Source organism: Gopherus evgoodei, chromosome 4, assembly GCF_007399415.2.
Source record: "Gopherus evgoodei ecotype Sinaloan lineage chromosome 4, rGopEvg1_v1.p, whole genome shotgun sequence".
NCBI classification, from domain to species: domain Eukaryota; kingdom Metazoa; phylum Chordata; order Testudines; family Testudinidae; genus Gopherus; species Gopherus evgoodei.
Genome location: NC_044325.1, coordinates 142034857 through 142059437, shown reverse-complemented (window position 1 = coordinate 142059437; position 24581 = coordinate 142034857). Strand labels below are relative to the sequence as shown.

Sequence of the window (24581 nt, the reverse complement as noted above, 5' to 3'; positions counted from 1 at the left end):
AGACATCATCTGGTGTTGTGAATATCCCAAAACCTCAAATCCTTACTCAGGCACAACTCCCATTGGAATCTGTCCTGAGGAGGGACTTCTTCATCTGGCCTCATGTTAGGCAAAAGCTGTATGTGTTTAAGATTTCTCTGCAGTGAAAGGGAGTACTAGGGATGGAAGAGACCAGCATCCGAAGCTCAGAGAAATGCTTTGCATTCTACTATGTTAAGAGCAAGCTTCAGGGAGTTGAGAGCCTGACAAGTATTTCAAATTCTGGGAATAATACAGAAGGGAAGAAGATAAACTAATTTCCTTAAATCAGTGCTGAGAGTTGCAAATATGGCTTTGCCTAGTAATTAAAGGTGTGGAAGGTTCCCTTACATAGGGAACAGGGACTGTCCGGCAGTCGAAGGGATTCTAAGTAGCATGTGAGTTCATTTCTAGAACAATGTTGTAAACAAAGTTGGATCACTGTCAAGATTCACAGACTGTTTAAATTCATACCAGACATTATGAAATGTTCAGGAAATAGATGCAAACAGTGTTCATTATTATCTGCCTATTGACACCACGAAAGCAATATTTAAAAAAAAACAACCCAAAACCACGACAGGTGCCAGCTTTGAATTTCCAGACCAGGTTGAGCTCTGTAATTTTAAGAGACAATGAAATCTATTATACAGGAGTTACTGATCACAGATGATTCTGCCCTTTTCATTCAAAAGCGGGTACATTTTTTTTGACTGTTGCGCCATAGATTATCTACTAAAAGTATTCATTTTCTTCTCCTTAAGCATTTGTTCCCAATTTGATTGGTCTTTCTCTATAGAAATCTCATGACAAGCTGCAGCCTTTACAGCTTCCTTTGGACTCCCAAATGGGCAGCTCTGTTAATTCAGAATGCACGGATCTGAACCCTCCATTGCAAGAATGAAAGGAGAAGGTAATTGCATTTAGAAGAATTGCAAAACACATGATTCCAGTGCATTCTTAGTGGCAAAGAGAATCCTTTGCATATTTCCCCCCATGAACAGGCTTGACAGTAGGTTTCAATACACTGCAGTTAATTAATATTGCTTAAAGGGGCTCTTTGAAAACCTGAGACCTGACAGGATCTCTAATGGCATAACAGCTCTGCAGTATCTCCACGCGGTCTGATGCTTACTGGTGATATACTCAACCACAAAGTCAGTTCCAGCAGAAAAATTGTGGCTCCAGGTGATGTTTGCCCAGTTACTGTTAGTGAAAGCTTTTACGTTCCATATGGATGATCCATTCGTGGCTGGTGAACAGGTTAGAACAGGAGTTAGTACTTTGGATTATACACACATGGATCTTAACCTCACATCTGGGTTTGACAAACTATTTCAAAGTTATTATGAATTAGAAAAGTTAAAGCCCCTTGCATTAGTTGGAGGATATTCCCTCTTAGCTAAGAATGCTACAGTGGTTAAGGCATGTTTTATTCATTGGCAAATTCAGAACCTGGCAGGTTCTTAACTCTGACCCTTCAGCCTTATGGGTGAGTTTAAACTCAAGAGTGCATCACAGCTTGTGTATTTAGGTAACTCAGTTCTTACCTTCAGAGAGGCTTTTCCTTACAGCCATTAGTCTATCAGTAGTGTATCATAGCTACTATGGTCTAGCTAAAAGAGTGGCTAACCCACGGTGAGAATAGCACGCACTCACTACCACAATCTAGAGGAGGGACTGGGAAAGAACATTTCCATGTTAATAGTCTGCAAACTACATGTTGGATAATGCAATCAAGCTGTTCCTAGCAAAAACATGTGACTTCAAGTTGAGCAATGTCAATATTACTTTGGAGAGTGAGTAAATACCTCTTTATGTTAAAGTAGAGCCAGTTACTGTAGCTTGCACATGCAAAGTGACTTAGGGCTTGTCGAGTGTGAAAAAACACCCCCTCACCCGCAAGCACAGCAAGTTTCAGCGCTGTAAAGTGCCAGTGTAGACAATGCACCGCTCAGCGCTGGGAGCTACGCCTCTCATGGAGGTGATTTTTTTAGAGTTCTCCCAGCGCTCTGCTGCGACCACACAAGCCACGTTAAAGCACTGCCACTGCCAGTGTAGACTAGCCCTTAGAAGAAATTACATTGTGATGTTTACATGACACAGTTGCACAGACGTTGGTGTAGCAAAGTAAATGCTAGTGATTTCTGACTCCATTCCTGTACTCAGCAGAAAAAATTTCATTCTTAAAAAATGGAAGATTTTTCCATAATATAAATGGATTGCAAAAGGGCATCGCTTTATCTGATTCTTCAGGGCCATGCAATCCCATTGGATGCACAATGTGCAGCCATGACAAATGGAGTCACTAGAGACTGCTGCAGGAACCCTGCCCCAGGAAATCACAATCAAGGCCCCAAGTCTGTGAAGACTCATACATGTGGTTAGCTTTATGCATGTGGGTGTGTAGACCCATGGAAGTCAATGAGACTACTCCTGTACATAAGTGTTTTTGCAACGTTGGGGTTCAAGTGATATGCTGTCATAGCTGTTACAATGCTGCATAGTGTTGCTAACTCCCGTCATTTTATCATTTATTGTTTTTTTGTTTGTTTTTTTTAAAGCCCAGCTGCTGTGCTCTGATGATTGCAAGTGAGTTTCTTACCCTTCTTGTTGCCAAGAAAAGCTTGAATATGTGCAATGAGTGCAGCCTAAAGGTTCCAAAACCAAAAAGGCAAACAAAAAAGATCCCCAAATTTATTATTTAAACAAAAACCTCATGATTTGAGGCGTGGGTGGATGGGGGGAGTCTCTCACAAAAGTTTTGAACAGTTGGGACTGACAATTTTGGGAGCATAGCAAGTAAAATTTGGGGCTTGGGCCAAGGAATAAGAGGATGGAGTCAAATGAGAGAACAGTTTCTCAACATGTTCCTGTTTCAGAACACAGCCGTTTCTATCGATCGCTACATAGTGAGATAAATTCAACCAGAGCATCAGTAACCAGTGAGGTTATTGGGGCAGCATAGGAGAGGATTGTTAATGCTTCAAGGCTCACTGTGTGGGTGTGTTCTTGTACTGACGCTGGAGCATGCTGGACCCCATTTGTCTTATTGAATGACTTCCCAGAAGCAGAAGAGTGTTGTAAAAGGCTTTAAATTTTTTTTAAATGTGAAGTTTCTGCATTTCATGCTGAGTTGGCAATAATGGCCCATTTTCACTTTAAAATGGTTTGCATTCTGAGCATAAAGCATAAAATGTTCTCCAGTTTTGAATTTCATAATTCAAAATTCATTTCAGCTGAAAATTGATTCACTTAAAACAAAACAAAAACTTGCAAAAATGCTGATTTGGTCATTTTGTGGATACCTAACAAAAACCACATACTTTCAAATCATGAGATGATGGCCCAGAATTTTTCCCTCCTCTTAAAAATGTTGCATTATTTTGTCACAACACTGATAATAAAATTAGTTGGGCTAACTGCATTAATACATGACCTCTCCGCTTATGTTCTGGTGCATGGTTTGAGATGAACACTGCTGATTTCTTTAGCTTGTTGTGTTGCTATGAGTCTTTTTCAGTGTCGCCTCTTCTGTATTGTGGTAGTACATACTGCTTCTGTGATACTGCCTATTTTCAATTACTGAGAACATTTCTCATGTGGTAATTTGTCTGAGACCTTTCTGGTAGCAGATCCTTTTATGCTGCTTAGTTGTGGAAATCCTGCGCAGTGACACTAGTCAGCAGAGTCTCTTTGGGGCTTTAGCCAAGGAATAAGAGGCCTGCATGAGAAAGTTGCATCTCTTCAACTTAAATTGGTGTATAAATTGATCTGGTTAAACCAGCCCAAACCCCTTATGGATGTTCTTTCTTCAGTTTCAGTAGCTTATTTCAGTTTAGCTTAAACAGGTTCCTAATCAATTTTAGCTCAGCTGATATGTGGGTGAATAGATAGGGGTTTGCATTGGTTTAACATCTTGAGTTAAACTGGTGTAACTTTATCATGTAGACAAGGCATTTAGCTACTCTAGGAGCTAGAGAGAAGCATAGGTTCTGTCTGCATCTAGCAGCCCCAATAAAGAATCCTCTTTATTTTCATTACTAATCAGTGTGAAGTTTTTCCCCTCTATGAAGAGGAACAACATACACATGTGATTCTTACCTGTACAGTTGTCTGCAGGAGCTGAGTATTAACTATGAACTATTTTGACTGTATTAGCTTCTGCCACAAGCGCAGTGCACTTTTTGGATTAGTGGATACAAATGATAATGTGGTGATTTATCCGTAAGTACCAGTCTATTTACCAGAGATGCAATTACTGTAACTTCTTTTTTTAAAAAGCAACAGAGACCTCTCTCCATTTCCCCTGTCAATAGATTAAGGATATTTAGAATCCTGTTACATTAGAGAGTCCATCCCCATGTAAATGCAGGATGTAGTCCTCCCAGCAGAGACACATGATAAATTGATCCTGGCCCACAGATGGAACTTGTCTGCATCTTGCAATTTTAAATACTTCCCCAAATTTCCCATGGGCTATATATCTAGATTGTACTACAAAGAGAGTGGTAAGCATAAACCAAAAGAATCCCACGCACAATAATGGGTCTACTACCTCAGTTGCTGTGCTTGACTTGAAGTGGAATTCTTTTATTATAATAATAATAGAATCCCTTTTCTGAGATGGTAATAGAAGATTTAATAATACTTTGTGACCTTCTGTATTGTCTGCCACCTAATTATTTCAAATGTTTTGCATTTGTTAATTAAAATCACACCACTCCTGGGAGGGTGATATTATCCCCATTGTAAAGATGGAGAGACTGAGGCACAGTGAGTTGAATTAGAACCCAAATACCTGTAAATTAATCCTGTGCTTTGACCCCTAGGTCCCATTCCCTCCGATTTCTTGCTAAGCCATCCCCAAAGCACTAAGAAGTCCTTCACTTGTTGGGTTAAATTCCATCCTTGGCTTGTTGTTTAAACCAGAGTATGGACATGACATAGGTGAAAGGCCCAGCTACAGTTAGGTGGGCTAGAGGAAATACGAAAGCATAGTACCAAAGTCCTGCTTAGTGGTGGCTCTCGGAGCACTCTCCGTAGTGGTTGTAGTGCTGGCGACGGTTGTAGGGGTTGTGGCAGCTGTGGTGGTGGTGGTGGTTGTGGCGATGGTTGTAGTGCTGGTTAGACTGACTATGGTTGTAGGCAACGAGGTTACAGCTGGGAGAGGGAAATGTAAAAACTGCCATTTTAGAAGAGGTTATATCCTTAACTCTTGCCATCCCCAATGGCTAAATTCACACACAAGAGAGAAAGCAGAGTGGCGCGGCATGACACAGAGAAAAATAGGAGTTGGTGGGAGAGGGGGAGCAAACCGAACCATCTGAAATGACAGAATGAAGCTTAGTTTTCATTTTCTTTCCATGTGCACATTTTTAGCGACAGTCATGCACTTCAGCGTCAGCAGAGGCGGGGGTGCGGGGGTGCATGGAATCTCTTGGATAAAGGGACACGCAAAAAATTCCGTAGGTGAGAGAACAAACACGTGAAAAGCAGCAGGAAGTGGGTGAGCTCAGGCCCCAAACAAATAGCCCCCAGTGTTGTTCTGGGCTGACTGTTGGTTTTATTCCCTTTCGCATGGCTTAACAACTTGCCTCTCTTTTCGGCTGCTCTGCCTTAAATCCCTACCAGCACCTCTACCCCTTTTGGATTTAAACAGCAAGAACTGGCATCACTGGAATGAGGAAAAAAAAAAAAAAAAAGGTGACCTACTTATGTTCTCTTGGAAGATGAACAGAAGGGCCAGTTTCTCCTCCCCACTTTACACCCAGTGTGACTGAGAAAAGATGTTAGCTCAGAGCAGTCAAGTCACCTTTAAATAAGATTTAACTCTTAACAAAATATAATAATCCACTTTGTCGCAGACTAGGCAAAGCAAAATTCAATTATCGTGGCCCACCCCTGAACTAGGCCAACAGCATTTCTGAGCTGACAGCATTCTGCCAACAGACACTTAACTGTTTCCATTCTACCTCATTTTAAAGATGCTGGAGCCTGTTGGCACTGAAGAGGCATATGCAGGACGGGGATGCAGCTTTCTGTTTTAATCAGGTGGGGGATGGCTTCAGTTTTGCCTCCCCTCACCTGCCTTTTCTATTTATTTATTTAAGATGAGGCTTGCATAGTCTAGGTTTTCTATAAGCCCATTTTTCCCTCACTCCATCCAGATCCCCCTTATGCTGTATTTCAGGAGAGAAAAGGGGATCTAGACATATATAATGCACACACCCTGCAAGGAAGGATACACCCCTTTCTCACCTAGTACCTCAGTGGTTGTGATGCAAATCTAAAGAATACTGAACCCTATCGACTGATGGTCCAGTAAGTGAAGAGTGGTAGTTTTTTCTGTGCTTGACACCACAGGCTGAGTTATGGTATTTAAAGACTTTCACTTTTTTGGATTTGTCTACACACTTTTGATAAATAAGGACCCTAATCCCCAAAAGATTTGAATGGGAGAATAGGAGCCAGTGCCTTTAGCTAGGTAGATGACAGTAGATAGCCCTTGTTAATAGGAATCACTGGGTGAAATCCTGTGGCCTGTGTGTGCAAGAGATCAGACAAGTTGATCACAATGGTCCCTTCTGGCCTTAAAATCTATTATAAAGGTAAATATGAGGGTTATTTTACTATTTGGAGAAGCTTGTCCAAATGCTTCTAGCTATGAATGAAGGTCAGGCCATGTGAAATATTTGCACCAGCACGGATAACCTAACCCTCAAAGGGTTATTGCCTTTGGCTAAACTTGGATTTGGTCTAAAATTAAACAGCAATTGTCAGAATAATTCATCAAAAATTTGCTTTGCGATCCTTGCACTGAAGTGTCCTAGGTTTTTATAAAATTCTGCTTTGCTTATTCTTGTGATTTGGTGACATGCAATGCCTCTCCTGGTTATGAGTGAGAATTAGTAGAGGACCTATTTTAAATGTGACCTTTATCCAAATAAAACCAACTTTAAGGAAGGAATCTAAAAAGACAGCCCAGAACAAAACCAGATCTTTGCCACTTCCTCATTTTCACTTTACTTGGGTCTGCAGTTTGGCAGGTCTCATGCCCAGGCAGACCTCAGCTGATTTCAGAGGGGCTCCCTGAGGGCCCAACTGCAGGACTAGGGCCTTATTTTGGTTCTTGAGAGAGATGTTTCTTTGCACATGACTCTGCTGCATTCCAGGGTCCCTCACTGCTTAAGAATCAGCATGTGCCTCAGTGGGCTTCCCAGAGACCCATAGAAGGGTTGTGTGCACATATTATATATCTTGTTGGTTTCAAAGCAGCTAGATCCAAAGTAGGGTGACCAGATGTCCAGATTTTATAGGGACTGTCCCAATTTTTGGGTCTTTTTCTTATCTAGGCTCCTATTACCCCCCACCCTCATCCCGATTTTTCACATTTGCTGTCTGGTTACCCTAATCCAAAGAGTCCCACCCACAAAATATTTGTAAAACCAGAACATTTCCAGTGGTCCAAAAATTAGGCTCTTAGAGCTCAGAGATGGAATAGAACTGTTACATCACTCAGTGCATCTCCCTGCCAATTTTCCCTTACAGCACATTGCTGAATAAATACCAAACCGACATTGAAAATCCCAGCAACCCACTCAAACAGAAAATGAAACAAACCATTGCCAGTATGCAAGCAAGACAGCGTCTTCCCTTTTCACAACATCGTGTCAGCTACAGATCTTTAGCACTCAGATACAAACAGACAGGGCTGGCTCTACCATTTTTGCCGCCCCAAGCAAAAAAAAAAAAAAAAAAAAAAGCCACCCGAACTGCCTGGAGCCGGCCCTGCAAACAGAACTACAGCCAGCGTCATGCACAAGCAAAGTCATCAAAAGCCTCCTGCCACCCCCTTGGCAAAAGTTTGATTGATGTTGATGAAGAAGCATGAATGCCAAACATGTGAGACAATCCAGAGAAAATACAGTGTGTCATAAACAGAGCTCAAGTCAAAGAACCACAGAACTTGTGCTTGGTGTGTATGAGACACACAATAACACAGCCCTTCCTTATTTGATTAGGCCACCACAATACAAGTACCTCTTTGAGGAGAGGACTGCTCTCCTGCAGTTCTTCCTCATAGCCAATTATAAGATAAGGGGTGTTTCTTATGCATTGTGGCTATAAAATACAAAAGCCTGAACTGGGCTGAGAAAAATTAACAGCACTATCTCTGCAGATTCCTTGCATTCTTCTGAAGCTCAAGAGAGCAGTGTGGCTACTGGCGATATTAACTCAATTGACCCTAAAAGGACAACCTTCTGAATACAGAGTTTTGAACATACACAATGAAAACATCCAGAGTAGGAACCAATATTAGCTAATGAATTCTCACACCTTCCCTGTGAGGCACCCTTATCCCATTTTACTCAGGGGGAAATCAAGGCAGAAAGACGTAACTTGCTCAAAGACAGAGGAGTCAGTGGCAAAGCTGGCGTTAGAACTCAGGAGTTCCTGCCTCCCGGTCCTGCTTTCAGACCACTAGAGTGTGCCTCTTGCTAAATTCTTACAGGTCTATTTTGCACCCAATACACTTCCAGGGATTTAAGGTTTGGTCCTCTCAATGCCACTTCCTTGGGGCTTGGGTTACTGACCTTGTATGAATGGCTCAGCACTGTATTACATTGGCTGATGTGTGTTTATTTACTAATCCTCACATTAGGCCATGATCTTCATGTATTTAAAAAACGAACAGGTGGAGTGCAGTTATTAGAATGGTCTTGCAGCTGGACGTGTCCTTCACATGCCAGGGTGATGGTCTAGTTAATAACAGTCTGAGATGTGCCTCTCAGCTTCGGCTGACAATGATGACATGAAGTATTTGCCCAAAATGTGGTAACACCGTAATAGCTCCATTGAAAACAATACCCCAGGGTAGTGCCATCACATTGTATTAGGGTAATGCAGTATGCAACTGCCATAAAAGTCAGTGTGAGAGATTTGGGGTGTGTTTGCAGTGCTTACAAAAATGAATCATCATGTCAAGCCTGTGGCAGACTAGGGACAGGTAAATACAGGATGCTTAGATCCTGAAACCCCATAGCTCAAAGGGGCCCCAGATGGAGCTGTGAGAAAGAAGCAGGCTATCAGGCAGCAACCTCATGCTGCACCACTAAGATCAAAAATGAGAGGAAGGCGAGAATCCAGCTGGAGGAGCTGGGAAGGAGAGCACATCCCCAGGTTTGGGGGATTTAGTCTTAATCCGCCCATGATAGGACCGACGATACAAAGCAAACACCTCGTTTGGTTTTTAATATGAAATGAATCTTAAAGAATAGCTCAGCTGGTAATTTGGGAGGGAGGGGGAAAGGGTACATTTTCTGTCCTTTGAATTCTAGCCCTTAATGAGGGCTGACTCCAGACTGAAGGAGGATAAAGGGTGACTTTGACAGAGAATCAGAGCGTCTCTGAATATCAGGAACATTAAAGACACTGTCGGATGATGGGCAGACAGGGAGTGAGTCTGAAATGAGTGGCAAGGGGCCAGTAAAAGCTACACTCATGTATTAAACCTTTACAAGTGTCAGGCTCTTGAGGATCTCAAAATGCTTTAACACTTTAACTAATCCTGTCCTGATTGAGAATATATCATTGTACCCAGTTGGCAATAAGTAAATGGAGCCACAGGGAAGTTAAGAGTCCAGGGGAGGGATTTTTAGAAGCACCTAATTGATGTAGGAGCACAAGTCCCATTAACTTTCAAGGACTTTCCAATAGGACCCGTGTTCCTAAGTCAAACAGGTGCTTTTGAAAAAACTACTATACATTTTAGCCGGCACAAAATTATGAAACTTGGCAGCTTATCTTATTGAGCCACCTATGTATGGTCCCAATTTGCAGGCACAGTCAAGGATTTTAGCTACTAAGGCCAACAATTTCAAGTGGCGCCTCTGATGTTCAGTGCTTAATGGGAGACACTTTAGGTCTGGCTTTCAAAGTGCTGAGCATCGACTGCTCAGGTTAATGGGAACTGCAGGTACTCTGAAATCAGAGGCCACTTCTGAAAAGTTTGCTGTGTAAGCTATTTAAATGGCAGGACAAAATTGCACCCCCCAAATCTGGAAGCCAGTGTATGAAAATCTAGTGCTGATTCGCCCAAGTTCACACAGCAAACCAGGAATAAAACACAGGAGTCCCTCTAGTCCCCCAGTTCCATTCACCTTGCTCTAAACCATTAGATGACCCACTCTCCCTAAAACATGGGATTAATAATATGTAAATCAGCCTTCCAAAGTCACCTCATATTCAACTCATCAGAGGACAAACTAGGCTCTGATCCAAATAGACCCTGAGTTTTGTGACCCGGGCTTTTTCTCTCTTAAGCCGTGCACTGCCACTTCCCTCTACAGATACTAAAGATATGGTCAGAGGATGGAGTCCCAGGGGTATGGCACAGTTGCTCAAGTAAAATAGATGGAAAATGCAGCAGACACACTGGCTGCTGGAGTTAATAGGCTAATTAATCCAAAGTAAATGAGAGAGATTGGTACATAATGGTTTCTTCATGGCATGCTGGCTCCACTTATGCTCTTTGTTGGAACCTGCATATGCTAATAAACCCACCACTGTTTGCTCCCAGGATTATTCAGATCATCAGCAGGAATGGATCCTTGACAGGAGCCTGCACCCCATGTGACAAACCCATGTGAGGAGAAAGTTTGTCATTAGGCAGATGGGCTGTGTTCTGTGCTACTATCACCACACGAAAGTGGGTTTTATTTATGACTCCCCTACTCTTTGCCTCCTTTTGTGCTCCAGCACTAGGTTAGAGATTCATGGCTCCCTCTAATTCCACTGTGAATTCAAGTCATTTGAAAGCTGGGGATGCAGTTCTGCATGTGCAGTGAAATATGACAAAACAATGCATACCCATATTGCTCTTTAATTATTTAGGGAAGCTTTTAATGTGCTGTTAGGCTGTAATAACTGCTTTACCCCTGAGCATGTCTATAGCATCAGTAGGCTTAGAGAGAGTTCATGAATTTTTTATGAATTTGGATGGATAGCCAAATGTATTGCCAAGAGATTTTTCTTTCCTTTTGATTTTTTTTTGCAACAGGAGGAAATTGTACAAAGAAAAAGAATTATACTAATTTGTTCCAAATGTAATAACTCTAGAAGATTCAGAAGCACAATCAAGTGGTGGGTTTGCATATTAGACTGCCAGATTGAATGGACTGCAAAAAAAGAGAAGTCAGCAGTTCTCCACAAGTGCTACATTTCTGTCAATGTCGAGTGTTGATGGAGTTCTCCCCAACCCCGCTCCCTTTATGGAGGGGAAAAAGGAGAAACCAACAAATATAAGCATTTAGCTGTTTAAAATATAACCCTTCCAAGCCTGGTAAAAGCTTCCAGTTCTAATCTGTACTATGCACAGACTGTGTTATATGGAGGAACAAAAATTATTTACGGTCCCAATCTTGTACGACTGAAGCTTTGCTATTGACAATAGTGCTAGAGAATCCCGCTCTGTGACCTATCAAATATTTCCTTCATTCATTGTGTAAATGAGACCCTTTGGGTTTTATAAAGGAAATCCTTTCCTTTTGCTTTGCCCATCTCTAGATTTGGCTTGGTAATGAAATGTAAACCTCACAAGGTGAAATTTTTGGGTTTTGCTTTGATTTCATCAAATTTGTCTGATTTCCCATACAGATTCACAACAAACATGAAAACTGGTGTGTTGGTCATCCCCCCTCCCGTTCCCCCCAAAAGGACCATTTTTGAGTGAAAACAGTTTGAGATTAGTAGTAGTTAAAGACAAATTTTCACTGTAACACAGCACCTAAGGGACCTGCAAAATCCAGATCACTGAGCAGAAGGTCAAACAAAATTAGACTAGAAACTTGTACTCGTTAGGAAGATAAAGAGCCTTCTAGGTTAAATGCAATTTAAATCAGGTGACTCCAACAATCTACTCCTTGCTAGCATGAAACTACTAATCGTACACTGTGGCGCAAGGTGGAGTGAAATTTTTAACTGATACAAAGGCAGGGATTTGTTCTAGTCAATCTTATGTATCACTACTAGTTACATTAGACCAGGAGTTCTCAAACTGGAGGTCGGGAGGTTATCACATGGGGGGTCGTGAACTGTCAGCCTCCATCTCAAACCCTGCTTTGCCTCCAGCATTTATAATGGTGTTAAATAGATAAACAAGTGTTTTTAATTTATAAGGGGGTTCGCAGTTAAAGGCTTGCTATATGAAAGGGGTCACCAGTACAATAGTTTGAAAGCCACTGCATTAGACTAAGGGACAAGTGGTCCCATTACAGACCAGTAGATCACAAACTGTTGTGGGAAGAAACAAATACTATTTGCCATTGAAAAGCCAGGAATGCAGTCTACAAGGTATCTGAGCTTAACAAGCACGTCATTTCAGTTACTAACATTTCTCCTCATTTCAGTTCAAACATAATCTTATTGCTTATCTTGGTGGAATACAACCCAAACTCAAACTCTGTCAGTCTCAGTGAGAGCTTAGAACACACTATTCAAATGGCAAGGAATTCCAGCTCACTTCAGCAGTTTGAGAAATATGAACTGCTAAAATCATGATGAAACTGCTGGGATGCAATAAGAAGAAATATGTGATTTTAAGATTCAGCAGCATCCACCGAAGTTAGAAATGTTGGCCCTGGCCCAGAGAGGAATTTTAGATCCCCGCGAACTCTGTTAAACTAGGGTTGAAATGAGATTGTTTCATTGGTGCTATGAAACTATATGGGAAACGTTGTGTATGTTTTATATTCAGTTCTTCAAAGCTCAAAGCAGACCAATCTGGTACCCTTTGTTTTCGGAAGTGACAATACAGTAAAAGAAAGAGGTCTGTAAGTGAGGGAAGTTTGCAAAATAATATTGATTAAATAAATACTGCTGTAACAAAATAAAGGGGGGAAGGGGACATCTGTGAAGTAGAAAACCAGAACCTAAAATACCCCATTTTGTGACTGAAAACAGGCCCTGTGTTTCATCACACAGGCAAATCTCCCATTGAAATCCCATTTCCTTACAAGGAAAACCAAATGCCTCTACCCACTCCTTAGTGCTGTGTCCATGAAGATAAAACATGGCTTCATACAGATCCCTTTAGTGCATGCAAAAATGGGTGCTGTCATCTCAGATCAATCGCTTTTCATTGGCACAGAGCATTTGAGATGCATTTGCTGGCAGACATGATCCTGTGTGCTGCTCATCTGAATCGCCCAGGCTTGATCAGCCTGGCTGCAACAGCTTCTGCAAAAATCTGCTCAAAATGCCCTGCTCTGAAAAAGCCATTTCTCTGAAAGTTGCACGCCAGTGATGCTGTTGCATTTACCGAGGGGAAAACCCCTCATTTGTAAACCCCCCCCAAAGTTTCAGAAGTTATGCTTTGGTGTTTGCTATGTTGACACATTTTGGGTAGTTGGCAGGGCCGGCGCTACCATTTAGGCAGCCTAGGCAATTGCCTAGGGCGCCAGAATAATTGGTGGGCGCCGTTTTGCCGGAGGGGGCAGCAGGCGGCTCCGGTTGACCTGCCGCAGTGGTGCCTGTGGAGGGTCCACTGGTCCGCGGGTTCGGTGGAGCTGCCGCAGTGGTGCCTGCAGACGGTCGGCTGCTTGCGCGGCTCCAGTGGACCGCCCGCAGGCACGACTGCGGCAGCTCCACCAGAGCCGCGGAGCACCGGACCCTCCGCAGGCACCACTGCGGCAGCTCCACTGGAGCCGCAGGACCAGTGCACGGGCGGCAAAATTCCCGTCCGCCAAGGGCGCCAAACCCCTAGCGCCAGTCCTGGTAGTTGGGGATTTAGGTTTCCTAGAAAGCAGGCAGAGACTCCCTTCTTTTCAAAAGAACATGGTTTCTCTATCTCAGTGTTGTTATGGAAATATGCAGTAGAGGGCAAAGCCAGCAAAGAGCCTAACATGCAAACATGCACAGCTGCTGCACAAACATTATTATTAACCCTTTCAATGGAAGCCTGGGAAAGAGAACTATATAGCTGCTGGCCATTGGAGAAATACAGCGTGTCGTGTACATTGCAGTGTTCACTTGTAGAATTTTGGCTGCCCCAAGCATACCCACAAGTAACACACCCCTGTATTTCTAGAAGGGAGTAACAGCTGCCAAAGAGTTGTACAGGAATTTTCAGTGTTTACACGCTGCATAATGAAAGGCAAATACACCCTCGGTACCTGGTGGTGTGTTTATATACGATACTACTGAGCATTGTCACATGCATTCTAAGGATAAACATTAATTAAGCTGCACGTAACATCCTCAGGCAGTATGAATGCAACGTAATGTCCCCATTGGACAGAATGGAGGATGGAATTGCAGAAAGGTGAAGCAGTTGATGCAGAGTTGGGACTACAACTCTGGTTGTCCCGCTTCTGTGCTCTAACAACAAGGCTGCACATGGTTTTCTCTGTGCTGGGCCCTTCTGCAGCAAAAGCAGGATTAAGTGGGTTTCATTTAGTTTTCTGATGCTAGATCTTGCAGACCATTAACAGGGGTTGAGTACTGTGCGGAAATGCATTGATGCTTGCAACCTTAATTGTAGTAGCATAATATTTTCTTCTCTCTGCCTGTGGTGCTTTATTCTCCACACCAGTGTTTCTTACAGTTAATTTATCCTCTGGTTTGCTCATTGAAAGGGTTAACATAGCTCACTAAGTGCCAGCACACCCTAGAGACAGCCCTTGACTGTGCATTGCCCCATGCCTGTTACCTCCTCCTCGAGTTGGTACGGTACCTGGGGTTGGAGTGGCTTCAACGTGCAGCGCCAGGTATAGGGAGGGGAATAAAGGACAGCAGAGAAGAGAGGGGAAGAGAAAACAAAGGAATATATAAAACCACAGCACATTAGTGAGACTGGGGATCAGTTATACACACAGTCACCAAAGGTTTTAAGAGAAAAAGAAAATGCATTAGCTGCCCCCCAACAATCACCTTTCTGTGCATAATAACTATAGCTATTGGCATAGGACAAAGAGAAGGAAGATTCCCTTTGACTCAGAGATAAATCATCATTCCCAGTTAAACACATCCCACCTTGCCAGCAAATGGATGCTAATGCTCAGGTTCTGTCCTGGTGTGCGGCTTTGATTAAGTAAAGTATTCAAGCATGTGCTTACATCTCATTCAAGGGAGGACAAAATTGGACCCTCCATGTTCAGCTTGCTGTAAAACCCAACTTCAGGGCATATTATGTACATATGATGAAACTGACCCAAGCTGTTGTAATCAATGAATCAAACAGAACTGTGTTTAATTTACCCTCGTGGTTGAATGCAGCCTGACAGAAATGGAAGCAACATCTGGATAAGTTTATTTATGACTGAATCTAGTATCCATCTCTGAAGACAGAACTAAAGCAGCTTATTTCAAGGGTAGATTTTCTGAATCTTCTTCCATTGAGTTCCAAGTTCTTTTTAGGGGGTCTATAGCAGGTATGTAAAAAATCAAACTCATTTAAAGCTGCTAAACCATGCTCTGCTTCCTGAGGTTACATGCCATTCATTAATAAAATCCTGCCCAACCTAGCCTTGTGTTAGATGCATACCAGCTCTCATGTTCGAGGGCCAAATCCTGCTCACCTTACTCATGGGGCTTCAGTGAGACTGCATAAGTAAGTGAGATGAGCAGATCTCACCCATACTCTTTGTTTTCACTAATGGATAATGGATTGGTTGAGCTGTCAAAGCCCACTCTCAATGAATGCCATTGTCTGCCTTTACCAAGGAAAGGGAAACTTGCCTTTTTCAGGCTGGCAATTCACGGCCTGTAGTTATAGCTGAGATAGTTATTTCTCATTCTGAGTAAGGAGAAGGAAAGGCAGTGCATCTCAGGTAGCACTGTGGGACAGCTGTGGGCAAATACCACCGATCTGTTAGGAAAGTGTAACTATCTGGGACTCAGCAAAGTGAATAACAAGTGTATGTGGAGCAAACAAACCTATGGCATGTTATCCATATCCAGTACCTGTCCTCTAAGCAGGACATTCATGGAAGCTGCTGCGTCAGAAAAATACAATGTATGGCAGGGACTCACACCACTGAACGTCAGTTTTGCCAATATTACAGTACTGTGTAACAGTTCTGGAGCCTGTCTGCTTAAAGACATGTAGGAAGCCTTTCATTTTTACTGTATTTTCAATCGGCTACTTTTCCCACCCACCGCAATTAAGGAGGAAAAAGAAAAGCAAACACCCATTAAATAAAATCGGAAGTTTAATTGAATTGTATGTCTGTTAGCGAATGCTACAGAAGGGAAAGAGCCAGCTTTGTCTGTCTCCCATCCCTAAGGGCTCCTGACCTTTAACTCCATTTGATCGATGTCTCACAATGGGTGTTTTATTCTATTAAGAATCTGTGAGTTGTGGCTGTTTCCTTCTGCGGGTCATCTGTTGATTGCTGGGGTGATGGGAAAGTGGCACCATGCCTCCCTCAGCCTGTCTCTGCAGTGGCTCTTAGGGCTTTGTGGACTGGAGAATACATTTGTTTTATAAATCTCCTTGCACCAATAAAAACAATTTAAGATTGACAGAAAATAGATGGGCACTGTTGTGTGATGCTTAGCACAGGGGAGTTGCTACGGTGAAATAGCTACTGTTGGTGCTGTGATTTGAATATTCCAAAGACCTAAAAACGTAATACAGTTGGGGGGTTATATTCAGAAAGCGCTTTATCCAGATAAGCGTGGGGCCTAACCTAATGTAGGTTATGATAGCTCACCACAATAAATGAAATCCCTGTTGGATGAAGGATATTGATAAAGGGTTGTCAAGCAGCATGGTTTTGGTGGAAAAAATGGTTACTAGCCTTTCCGTAACTCTTGTTCTTCGCAACATGTTGCATATATCCATTCCAATGTATGTGTGTGCACACCCCAAGCACAGTCACTAGAAATTTTTCCCTCAGCGGTACCGTCGGGTTGGCTCTGGTGCCCTCTGGTGCAGTGCGCTCATGGTACTGGTATAAAGGGCCCAGCTGATCTCACACCCCCTCAGTTCCGTCTTTCTGGCCAACTCTGGGAAAAAGGGCAGGACGGTAAGTCTTGGAATGGATATGTGCAACATGTCTCGAAGAACAACAGTTACGGAAGGGTTAGTAACCCTTCTTTCTTCTTTGAGTGATTGCACATGTCCGTTCCTATGTAGGTGGCTCCCAAGCAGTTCTATAGGTGGTGGACTCGCAGTTCACAGACATCCTGACTGCAACATAGCTCGAGTGAAACTGGCATCATCCCTGGCCTGTTGAGCGATGGTGTAAGGAGCAGAAAGGAGCAGAAAACGTATGCACTGATGTCCAAGTCACTGCTCTGCAGATGTCCTCCATAGGGACATGGACCAGGAACACTGCTGATGATGCTTGCACCCTTGTGGAGTCAGGATAGCTTGTGGTGGAATATCTGCCTGCTCATAGCATGTGCAAATGCACAGTGTGATCCAGGATGAGATCCTCTGAGTCGAGATGGGGAGGCCTTTCATCCTGTCAGCTACCACTATGAAGAGTTAGGTGGATCTACGGAATGGTTTGGTCATCTCTATGTAGAATGCTTGGGCACTTCTGAGGTCCAGAGGGTGGAGATGTTGCTCCTCCCTGTTCATGTGTGGTTTCAGGTAGAAAACCGGCAAGAGGATTGACTGATTACTGTGGAACTGCAAAACTACCTTCAGGAGGAAGGCAGGGTGAGGGTGCAGCTGCACCTTATCCTTAAAGAAAATTGTGTATGGGGGTTCTGATGTAAGAGTGCAGATGTCCGAGACCCTTCTTGGCTGAAGTATTAGTCACCAGAAAGGCCATCATCTGGGAAAGGTACAACAGGTGGCACATTGCGAGCAGTTCAAACGGAGGGCCTGAAAAGTTTTGATAGGACCAGGCTTAGTTCCCATGGAGGGACTGGCTCTCGTATTTGTGAGTAAAATCTTTCTAGGCCCTTGAGGAAACAGAGACCTCTCATGTAAGAAAACAGAACAGTTATCCATCGGGGGGCGGAATGCTGAAATTGTTGTGAGGTGTAACTTAATCGATAACCCCTATTGTTCTAGGTGTAACAAGTACTCAAGCATGGCCTCTTGTGATGACTGCATGGGTAAGAGACCATGTTGGGAAGCCAAAGGGAGAACCGCTTCCATTTAGAGAGGTATGTAGCCCTGGGAGACGGCTTCCTGCTACGTAACAGGAGCTTGCAGACCTGCTCCAAGCAGGCCAGCTCTATGGTATTTAGCCATGTAGCTTCCATGCTGTCAGGTGGAGGGCACTGAAGTTTGGGTGAAGCAGTTATCTGTGCTCCTGGAAGATCAGGTAGGGGAATACAGAGAGCAGCATCGGAGTGGCCTAGCAGCATGGTGAACCAGTGCTGACGGGGCTAGGCTGAGGCTATGAGAATGACCAACCCCCTATCCAGCTTGATTTCCAGCAGAACCTTGTGCATTAGCAGCATAGGAGGGAAAGCGCAGAACAGGTGCCCTGTCCATGGGAGCAAGAAGGCATCCCTAAGTGAACCCTGGGCTGTGACCTTGCAGGGAGCAAAACTAGTGATGCTTTCTGTTGAGTCTGGTTGCAAACAGGTCTATGAGGGAGTCCTGCACCGCTGGAAAATATCCCTCACGATGTCTGGGCAAAGGAGCCACTCATGGTGATTGGAGAAAGATCTGCTCAGGTGATCTGCCAGCTTGTTCTGCGTTCCTGGAAGGCGAGAAGCCTCAAGCTGGATTGAGTGGACTATGCAAAACTCCCACAAGCAAATTGCTTCCTGACACGGGGGGAAGGGTGAGCTCTTCCCTGTCTATCGAGATGGAACATGGTTGCAGTGTTATCCATGAGCACTAGTATGCTCCTGCCTGCAACCCGAGGTGACTGCTGTGAGCTATCTGACGCTGATGCTTTTCCAGGGACCATTGGCCTGAGGTCATAAGTGGCCCCAGGTGAGCTCCTCGGCCTAGATCTGATGCATCTGAGATCAGGGATAACAAAGGTTGGGGCTGGGTGAAGGGAATGCCTATGCAAACCATCAGAGGATCCAGCCACTGATTGAGGGAAACAAGGATTGGGGAACACATGCGAGAACCGAGTCTAGATGGTGGTGATTCGGCAAGTATGCTGAGGCCAGCCAAGCCTGAATGCGCCTGAGGTATAGCCTGGCATGCTGCACCACGTACGTGCATGAGGCCATGTGACCTAAAAGCCTGAGACAGAAATGGCTGTCATAATGGGGTGGACCTTGATGTGCGCTACTAGTCATGTGATTGCCTGAAACCGGCATTCTGGGAGGGAGGCTGTGGCCTGGGTGAAGTCAAACATCGCTTTGATAAATTCTATCCTCAGCAATGGAGTGAGGATAGATTTTTGCTTGTTCATTAGCAGACACAGGGCCTGGAAAGTTGACTGAAATGAGGTGGATACTGGACTTTACCTGAACTTTGGACTGACCTGACTAGCAAGTCATCCAGATATGAGAAGACTTGTGCTCTCTGTCTTCTCAGGAAGGTCACCACTACCGCCATGCACTTTGCAAACATCTGTGGAGCCGCCAACAGGCCGAATGGATGAACCATGAATTGGTTAGTGGGCCTGGCTGATGACAAACCTGAGAAAACTTCTGTGGGCTTGGAAAATTGAAACGTGAAAATAGGCATCTCTTAAATTGAGGGCGACGTAATAGGATCCAGGGAGGGGATAATGGAAGCCAGAGAGACCATGGGAAACTTCAGTTTCTTGGGGTAGCCGTAGAGACGGTGGAGGTCTAGACTAGGTCTGAGATCACTCTTTGCTTTGGCAAATAGGGAAGAATGGGAGTAAACCCCCTTCCCTCTTAAATTCTGTGGAATCTTTTGCACAACTCCCATTCTGAGGAGGGCTTGTATCTCCTAGACTAGAAACTGCTTGTGAGAGGGGTCCCTGAAGAGGGACAGGGTGAGAGGGTAGAAATAAATTGGAGCGTATAACCTGCTTCCATAGTGATCAGCACCTAATGATCCGTGGTGATATGAGACCACGCTATGCTGAAGGCGGACAGACAGGGGCGCTGGAACCATTTGTATAGTGGGGATACTGAGAGCCAGTGAACCAAACTGTAAATCCTGCATATGATGGAAACCACTTCAGGCCAGGGACTGCAGCAGCACCCGCAGCACCCCTAGTACGAGCACCTACGGGGACAGGTGGATTGAAAATAAAGTCTGGTGAGACAGGAACTGATATAACACCCTTGACTGTCCCATCAAGAGGTCTGCTTTGAGCCCCCTGGGTGTCTGGGAGAGGCAGATATTGACAGTGAAGTAGACAGGAGTGACTGTGCCGAAAACCCCTACTCTGTTTCCTCTGCAGGTCTTGACCGGGATGATGGGGCCAAGAATGGGGCCCTGGCATCAGGGGAAACCCCCAGAGGTTCTAAAAGGGCCACTGTATAGGCCTTTGACTGCTAGGCCAAACGCTCCATGGCACTCCTGTCCAAGATCCACAGCAGGGTAGGGATGGCAGGAGGGATAATGAGGGCTCCTCAGACGAGAAGGGTACCAGCCAACCACCGACTCCGACAAGCCTTCCTCCGGGATCCATGGAGGTGCACTTCCCACCAGTGCTGGAGATGGGTGCTGGGGCGGGGAAGCTTGCGCCGGGACCAGCAAGGACCGTTTCCCTCTAGGTGGTACTGCGGAGCCTGGAACTGGATAGCAGCTGGAGGTTACCCGTTCTCTCCTGCCTGCCGGCACCAATGCCACCAACTCTTGTACAGCTGGCAACGGTGGTACCGAGAGCACCAGCAGAGCTCTGGCCGCAGCAAATGCCTCCAGAGTGGATGGCACCACAATGGCGCCGGTGCTGCACTTTCCCGCTGGTGCAGATGGCTCATCTGGAACTGGACTTAACAGTTCCTGTGTACGGGTCGGAGTTAACAGTGCTGCCTGCCATGCTGAGGCAGAAGAGTGTCCTGACTTTAGTTGCCCTCTGCTCTGTTCCCCATGCCTGGCCTTCTTTGGAGTTGGGGAACAACCTCTCTCAGCCAGCTGCTTTCTATGCTGCTTTCTCTGCTCCAGGGATGGCGAATGGTGCCAAGACTCCCGTAGGCTGGGAGGAGTGCTCTGCACCAACGCGGAGGTACTCAGTGGCGAGTCCGAGCAGCTCGGCTCAGAGGAAGGTCTGAGCACTCTTTTCATCAATAGGAAGTTTAGCCTGGCCTCTCGGTCCTTCTTCGTACGAGGTTTAAACTCATGGCAGATCTGACAGCAATCCCCGATGTGAGCTTCCCCCCAAGCATTTTAGACCACTAGAGAGTGGGTCGCGCAAAGGCATAGCCTTGTTGCAGGAGGCACAGGGCTTGAAGCCTGGTGACAAAGGCATGCCTCGGCACTGGGGACAGGCCAAAACTCCGCTAAGTTACAGAGAAGTGCCAGCAAAACTAACTATTTACACTCTATGTACAGTATGAAGAAAAATGGAGAAAAAATGAAGACCACTGAGAAAAGCTTGCTGCAGCAAGGAGGGTAGTTCCAGTGACCATCACCAGCATTCAGAAAGAACTGATGGGGCACAGGGTCGGCCTGGCCCTTTCTACCTACGCTATGGGGTGCCAGAGCTGACAAGTCACTGAGAGAGAAATCTCCACCAACTGCGCTTGGGGTGCGCACACACCTATATTAGAATGGACATGTGCAATCACTCGAAGAAGAACTGTACTTGACATCTGTATCTGAAGATGGTTGTTGCTAGACTGGGTCAAGCTGTAGCAGGCAGTAGGCCTCGCAAAGAACACAGGATGCCAATTATTGGGCACAGTTGTTGACTACACTTTCTCTTTTTAGGCTGGCAATAGCTCAGTCCAAGAGTGCCAACCCGCCTTGTTTCTCTGTCAACAGAACTCTACCCAGAGTTATACAGTAGTGAGCTATTATACTTCAGAGTTTGGGCACCCTTAAAGTGAGAGAGGCTGTTCCCCATGTTCTACATACTGGCATAGTCTCAGAAATGCACTTTGTAACTGCAAGGAAGATACAAAGCTATTTGAGGAATTCCAAGACCCAGACAAATACTGTTCGATAGTTCCCTCTGGTGGCTATCTGAAGTGTACACTCTCTTCCAGGAAAAACAGAGAACTCAGCTCAGTAAAAGCATCTCATGGATCAATGGTCCGTTTGGGGGATGGATTAAGTGGACCCTCCCACCCCAAATTTAAACCCTGTCAGCTCTGATTCTAATCACTAGACAACAGCACTGTGTCCCTTTGATGGTTTTCCTAGTTATACTCAAACTACAACTCCTGACACTGGCTGGGTCAAAGTTTTCTTCTCTTTGCTGGACCCTCCTCAGGCAAATGCCAAAATACTGTATGTTGTAGCTTTTGAAGGTCCATTATAAATATCCTGGCATAAACCCCACTGTTAATAACTAAACATACAGCGATAGCCAAAACCCATTAATTAACTTGGATCTTTTCCTTACTCCCTTCATTTATTTTGCCAGATTGAGTGCAAAGCCCCAACAGCCTCTCCTTCCTGCCTGTGGGCTAGTAGCTAGGGACCAACATTCCCAATATACCCTGGCAGCGTACCAGATTGAGCAATGAAATCCAGTTGAGGTGCTGCTTCTCATTAGATCTAGCTGCTTGTCAAACTGCAGGAATTACCTAGCAGCCTGCCAATGGTTAGATCACCCAGCTACGATTTTGTATCCCACTGATACGTCCTCGCTGGATCGCTCTGGCCCATTGTCTCCCAGGCATAACATCAACACAGCAGTATTGTTCAAAGAGCTTTTTCAATGTAAATACCAGTGTAAACCTTCACTGAACATTTCTGTGGTGAACTCCATGTGGAGCTACAGTAAAAGAGTCATAGAAATGTAGGGCTGGAAGGGATCTCAAGAGGTCATTTAGTCCAGCCTCCCACACTGAAGCAAGTAAAATTGGTTCTAGACCATCCCTGATGGGAGTTTTGTCTGACCCGGTCTTTAAAATTTCCAGTGCCAGGGATTCCACTTCTCCCCTAGGTAACTCCTTCTGGTGCTTAATTATCTTTGTAGTTAAAGTTTTCTTAATATCTGACCTAAATCTTCTTTAAGGTGGCAAAGGCCTACTAGAGAGTCTCTCTCTCTGCATACACTGTTTCCTCGTAGCGGATATTATGTGATAACTACGCAGCATGTGAAGGGGCAGGCAGAGTGCCATCAGGAAGACAGAGTCTACTGCTGTGAATACAGCAAGCATCTCTCTGTAGTTGTAAAAGAGAGAAACCTTCCTGCTTCAGGGCATAAGACAACCACTAACTCCTGGGGTCAGGAAGAAACTTCCCATAAGGGCAGGTTATTGCTTCATAATTGTTCTCTCTGAGGGGTCTTGCATTTTCCTCTGAAGAATCAGGTTCTGGCCATTGTTGGAGACAAGATACTGAGCTAGATGGACCATAATTCCGATGCACTATGGCAGTTCCTATGTTTCTAAATTTGGAAAAGCAGTCACTACATTTGCCTATCTAATTAGGTACTCATATGGTCCTCATTAATGTAGTATCTGAGCACTTCACAATCATGAATGGATTTTATCTGCACATCCTTAACAGTGCTATCGCCATTTTACAGATGGGTAACTGAGGCACAGAGTAGAACTTTCTTGCTTAGGGACTATTGGCTCTGCTTTTGTCACGGTGAGAAAGATACCCGTTCCCTTAGTAAAACCACATTCTGTCTGTGATTTTCAGTGTAGTCTGTAGTTTTGGAAGACATGCATAATGCTCCTTGTGTGTTAACTCCTCTGGGAGCATGTATCCCACCCCCAAAGTCACAGCAACACTGTCCTCCACCTACCTTCATTCAGTGGGGCTGGCGACTCTTCCACAGTAGATTCTCCATCTCCCACCTGTGTCCTAGCACGCAGAAAGAATCTATAGCGCGATATGGGGTCTGTCCTCTGCAGCGTAAACCTTGTTTGGTTGGGGGAGAAGGTCTCTACCAGCGTTCTGCCAGTTTTGGTTCCATTAACTGAGGAGAAAGGCAAGCTGTGTAGGCTTCAGCTTTGTTTCAGACACATGCTGTGTTACACATTTCATCTCCTCCCACCCCAGGAAATCGGCTGATGGTCCAATATGCTTCTGGATTGACTACGCTCAATAGAAAGATTTGTGGAGATTCAACAAAACCTGTCTGAGAGCACAACAGCAGCCAGCTGCCTCCTAGGGGGATGTGCATTGAGTAATAGTGCAACTGAACTGTACTGGCTAGCACAGGTGCTGGAACTAGGGTGCAGAGGGTGCTGGTGCACCCTCTGGCTTGAAGTGGTTTCCACTATATCCAGGGTTTACAGTTAGGTTCAATGGCTCTCAACCCTCCACCCCCCTACTACACAAATTGTTCCAGCACCCCTGCAGGCTAGAGATGAGATTCGCACCCATGCAGAAGGCTGGTATGTGTCCTGCTTAAGCTCTCACAATAAGACTTGTGTTGTGCACAGCCTTGATATTTGGCCCTCTACATTGCATTGAATTCCATACTGTTTGGGGATACTGTGGGGCAGTTTCACTCTTTCTGCAGTAATCTTCCGTGTGTGTGTGTGTGTGTGTGTGTGTGTGTGTGTGTGTGTGTGTGTGTGTG

The 24581-nt window shown here is 44.7% G+C and overlaps 1 protein-coding gene across 24 annotated transcripts in view; it reads right to left on the bottom strand.

The window, feature by feature from the left end:
- NFASC (neurofascin) overlaps window positions 1-24581 on the bottom strand; it is a 184518-nt gene that overhangs the window by 20567 nt on the left and 139370 nt on the right. For 13 of the 24 annotated variants that reach the window (XR_004000247.1, XM_030561529.1, XM_030561531.1 and 10 more), the window contains 4 exons: window positions 23799-23972; window positions 14753-14767; window positions 5023-5181; window positions 1154-1270 (listed from right to left, as the gene is read on the bottom strand). Coding sequence is in view for 23 of the 24 variants with exons in the window: in XM_030561529.1 (XP_030417389.1) it covers window positions 1154-1270; window positions 5023-5181; window positions 14753-14767; window positions 23799-23972 (465 nt within the window). In the remaining variant the exon portion in view is untranslated. The remainder of the gene's footprint in view (window positions 1-1153; window positions 1271-5022; window positions 5182-14752; window positions 14768-23798; window positions 23973-24581) is intronic. The other 11 variants (XM_030561542.1, XM_030561543.1, XM_030561546.1 and 8 more) reach the window with 2 other exon arrangements.